Genomic DNA, 4,587 nt, shown 5'->3' on the forward strand with positions numbered 1-4,587 from the left:
ATGATTGGCCAGCCACCGCTTAGTTTTTTATAATTTTTAAAAACATATAATATTTTATTATTATTTTTATTAATTGGACAAATGTCCTATTTATTAATTGGACAGAGATATTGACCATTAACTAAATATTGTTCGTCCAATATGAACTGAAAATGATCCTATTCCGTAAAAAAGTTAGTAAACTTTTTTTTGTAATTAAGGCCCTCAATTATGATAAAAAATAATTACGGATAGAAAGAAGGAAAACAATTAACACTCAAGATATAGGTTTTGGAAAAGAAAGAATGAAGAATGGAAAGTCAATTCAGCTTATTCAATTCAATAGCATTATATATATATATATATATATATATATATATATCTATATAAAATAGTTAAATGTTCACGAGATGGAAAGTCGCCAACGCAACCACATCACACATCTTATTTAATTATAACTCAGTCCCTTTATAAATTTTCATTTTTCTCTCTTCATGCATGTCTTATTTGAAATATTACGTATCGAAGCAGTCATATTTGAAAGATTAGTCATATTGCATTATAAAACGTAAGAAGAACGAAAATATAATATACATATTTTAAAAAATATTATATATTTAATATTTAAACATTATATACTTAAATTTATTACTTTAGGCCTACTAGGTGCACCGGAGGTATGAGCGGAGCCACTTGAGGCGTCCCAAAGCTTTTTCTTTTTCTTTTTTTTTTTTTTTTTTTTTTTTTTTTTTTTTTAAAAAATAAATTTCTTATCTCTTACTTACGCAAGTTATTGCTCTACTCCTTCAAAAAAAGCTCTACCACTAGGTTTAAGTGTAAATAAGTCAAGCTAGAGCGAATAGTTCTTGTTAAGCTTATCTTGTTAAATTTTTTCTCGAGCTTAAGCTTGACATGGCCCCATTTCATGTCCAAGCTTAAGTCGCCAGGGTGGGTACTAAGCTTGAGCCTGAGCTAGAGCAATTCAATTGGACTCGCATCTTAGAGATCGACATGGCATGTCGTTTCCCGTGCAATTCAATTGGATCCAACTTCAGTAGAAAGAGTATGTGTTTTTTTTTTTTTTTTAATAGAAAAAAAAAAAATACAAGCAAAAGCTGAAAATTACGTAGCCTCTTTTGTCAATACATACTATTATTCAAAGTATGGCATTAATTTGTCAAACATATATAGCTTTATTTCGCCACAAAGACGAACCAGTGCATCTCAAATTGGGTAAAAAAAAAAAAAAAACACATGAATTTAACGAAAAAAAGAAAAGAAGAAAGAAACGTGCGAGAAACAAGATCCATAACAACTCGGGCTAGTCAACTACGTCCGACTCGACTTGAGGAGCCCATGGCTGTGGCAATCTCCCTGAGCACAAACTTCAGAATCTTCCCAACGGATGACTTGGGCAGTTCATCCTTGAACACCACCGTCTTGGGCACCATGAAGTGCGGCAACTTAGCCCTACAAAATTCCATAATCTCCTTATCAGTTGGATTCGGGGTGGACCCATCATTTCTCAAGCTCACAAACGCACAAGGCGTCTCTCCCCAGAACTCATCGGGCCGAGCCACCACGACCGCCTCGTTAACCGCCGGATGCGTGTACAGCACCGACTCCACTTCCACACTGCTCAAGTTTTCTCCGCCGCTTATGATCACGTCCTTTGACCGATCTTTGATCTCCAAATAACCATCTGGGTGCATGACTCCGACGTCCCCCGTGTAAAACCACCCATTCTCTTTCATGCACTTGGAGGTCTCCTCCGGGTCTTTGAGATACCCCAGCATTAGCGACCCACCTCTCATAACAACTTCGCCGAGTGTTGACCCATCTCGTTTCACACTCGCTCCTGACTCGGCATTCACGACATCCACTTCCGTCAGACCGATGGCCCTCACTCCTTGTCTGGCCTTGAGCCTGGCCCTCTCACTCGCCGGCAACCGATTCCAATGTGGCTTCCACGCGCACGACACGACGAGTCCTGCCGTTTCGGTCAACCCGTACCCGTGACTCACCACGAAACCCAATGACTCGATTCGAAATAGCACCGCGGCCGGTGGTGGAGCTCCTGCTGTGAGGATCTGAACCGGGTTTGGGAGCGGTTCGTTTTGGGGAGAGCTTGTTAGCATGATGAGCACCACAGGCGCGCCGCACATGTGAGTGACACCGTGTTCTCTAATCAGGCTGAAGACGGTGGGTCCATCGAATCTACGGAGGCAGATGTTGGTCCCACCTACGGCTGCCATGGCCCACGGGTAGCTCCACCCGTTAGCGTGGAACATCGGTAGGGTCCACAAGAAAACGGGCCGCTCTTGGACAGCCCAGTCGATGAGAGAGTTAACGATGATGATGAAGACGCCCCTGTGGCAGTGGACCACCCCCTTTGGGGCAGAAGTTGTACCAGAGGTGTAGTTTAAAGAAATTGGGTCCCACTCGCTGCTGGGAGGGTCCCACCTGAACTCAGGATCACCTTTCTCGATCAGTGTCTCGTAGGTGGAGCAAAACTGATCAACGGCTGATGAGGAATCTTGGCCATCACCACCATGATGATCGGCGATGAGGACGAGCAGGGGGCGTTGGGCATTGGGTGGCAACAAAGAGAGGGCCTCCAAGACGAGAGAGCGAAAGAGGTGGTCCACGAAGACGAGCTTCGATTCGCTGTGGCGCAGGAGTACGGAAACAGTGCGGGCGTCGAGGCGCGTGTTGATGTTGCTTAGGATTGCCCCGGACATTGGGACAGCGAAGTGGAGCTCGTACATGGCAGGGATGTTGGGGGCCACAACGGACACGACATCGCCCCTCTTGATGCCGAGCGATGCGATCGACGAGGCCACTTGGAGGCATCGACGGTGGGTTTCCGCCCACTTGTAGGTGGTGTTGTTGTAGACAACAGAAGGGCAATCACCATACACAGTAGCCGCTCTTTCCAAGAAGCCTAGCGGGGTTAGAGGCGATGAATTTGCTGGACTTGCTTTCAGGTCTTCCATTAGTCCCAGTAAGATTTACAATGCAGAGGGTATGTGAGGGAGAGACAATATGTATCAGATTATTTATAAATTGTTCAAAACTATTAAAAGCAGCTCCGTTTCTTCTAAATAACCGGCAACCTTAATATCAATATACCTTCTTAAATATATTATACACAAACGTAGCAACCTGACCTAAAACATTTACTTCTAAAAGCGTTTGTTTTTAATTATAAGCCGAATCCTTCCTTAGAGAGGAGTGAACCGGTTTTTCATTATGATAAAATTTTATTTCAAAATGTTTCCTTATATAGATTTGATTAAGCGATGAGATTTAATGTGGGATGAGATAATTATATGGTTTCATAATTTACTTCTCTCCAAAATTATAGGGAGACAAAAGTCGCAATTTAAAAACATTGTACCCATAACCGGATATATACAATATATGTATTGCATGCATTAATCCTGAAAGAATTTCTATTCTTATGCATATACACATCATAATTGAACCGGTTTTATTATTCTAGGAAAATATTTCAAAAACATTTCTTATATAGATTTCATTAAGTGATGAGATTTTCATGCTTTTTTAGCTTTTGAAAGAAAAGGAAGGCAAAAAATTATCCGATTGTTGTGCACAAAAGGAGGACTCTCAAATGAAATATAGAGTATGGATTTAGTGTAAAATGAAGAGTAATATTGTATTTCCACAAACGGAACTTGATATGAGAAGATTTATTTAATTGCATTACATGTTGAGTGAAAGATTTTGATTTAATTTGTATTCATACAAAAAAAAAAAAAAAGGTTTTTTTTTCTTCTTTGTATTTGTTTTTTCAAATGTTCATAAATATATGAGTTTTGATTTTTATTTGTATTGAGATATAATAGGTATCACAACAACAATATAAGAGATTTCGACTAATTTTCTATTAATGCTTTGATAATCAAAATTTAAGTTTTCTTCTTGCTAATTTTTTTTCTTTATACTTCTTTTTAAAACTATTCATATTTTTTTTTGAATCGAAAATTTCATTACTCAAGATTAAACTTGCATGGCAAGTACACGTGGAACAATACAGTCAGGGAAATCTGTAAGCCAAAGACATTCTGAGGGTAAAGTTAGTGCATATTTGGCAAGAGAATGAGCCTCCACATTAGCTTGACGAAGGACATGCGTCATTTTCCATTCCAACATGTTGGCCAGCTGCTGTTTTGCGTCATGCACCACGACTCCATAACTGCCTCGCCAGGATGAATCTCTCTGGAAAGCCTGGACAACGCCAAGGGCGTCACCTTCTAGGTGGACTTTCCTCCGGCCCATTTTCTGACATAAAACTATTCATATTTTAAATAGATTAAATTAAAACTAAGGATTTCATGTTTAAACTCGTATGAATGTTTTATGAGATTTTTTTTTTTTTGTGTGTGTGATTTACTCAGATTTTCAGACAATTTTTGGAAGTGTTTTTCTGCTTTTAAAAGCAAAATAAGACAAAATTTTATTTAATTGTTGTGCATAAAAGGAATATAGACGCTTTCCGACATTAGAGGATTTTTTTTTTTTTTATTGCATTAAACGTTAAGTAAAATATTTTGTTTTATTTTGTATTCATAAAAAGAATATTTT

The 4,587-nt window shown here is 39.0% G+C and overlaps 1 protein-coding gene across 1 annotated transcript; it reads right to left on the reverse strand.

Annotated features, from left to right (window-relative positions):
- Positions 1–1,202: 1,202 nt before the first annotated feature.
- Positions 1,203–3,122, reverse strand: LOC132188260 (2-methylpropanoate--CoA ligase CCL4-like). The gene has a single exon (XM_059602679.1). It carries the CDS (start codon positions 2,973–2,975, stop codon positions 1,305–1,307), a length of 1,671 nt encoding a protein of 556 aa, XP_059458662.1. The 5' UTR covers positions 2,976–3,122; the 3' UTR covers positions 1,203–1,304.
- Between the last annotated feature and the right edge of the window lie 1,465 nt (positions 3,123–4,587).

The sequence above is a fragment of the Corylus avellana genome, chromosome ca7 (assembly GCF_901000735.1).
Source record: "Corylus avellana chromosome ca7, CavTom2PMs-1.0".
In the NCBI taxonomy this organism is placed as follows: Eukaryota; Viridiplantae; Streptophyta; class Magnoliopsida; order Fagales; family Betulaceae; genus Corylus; species Corylus avellana.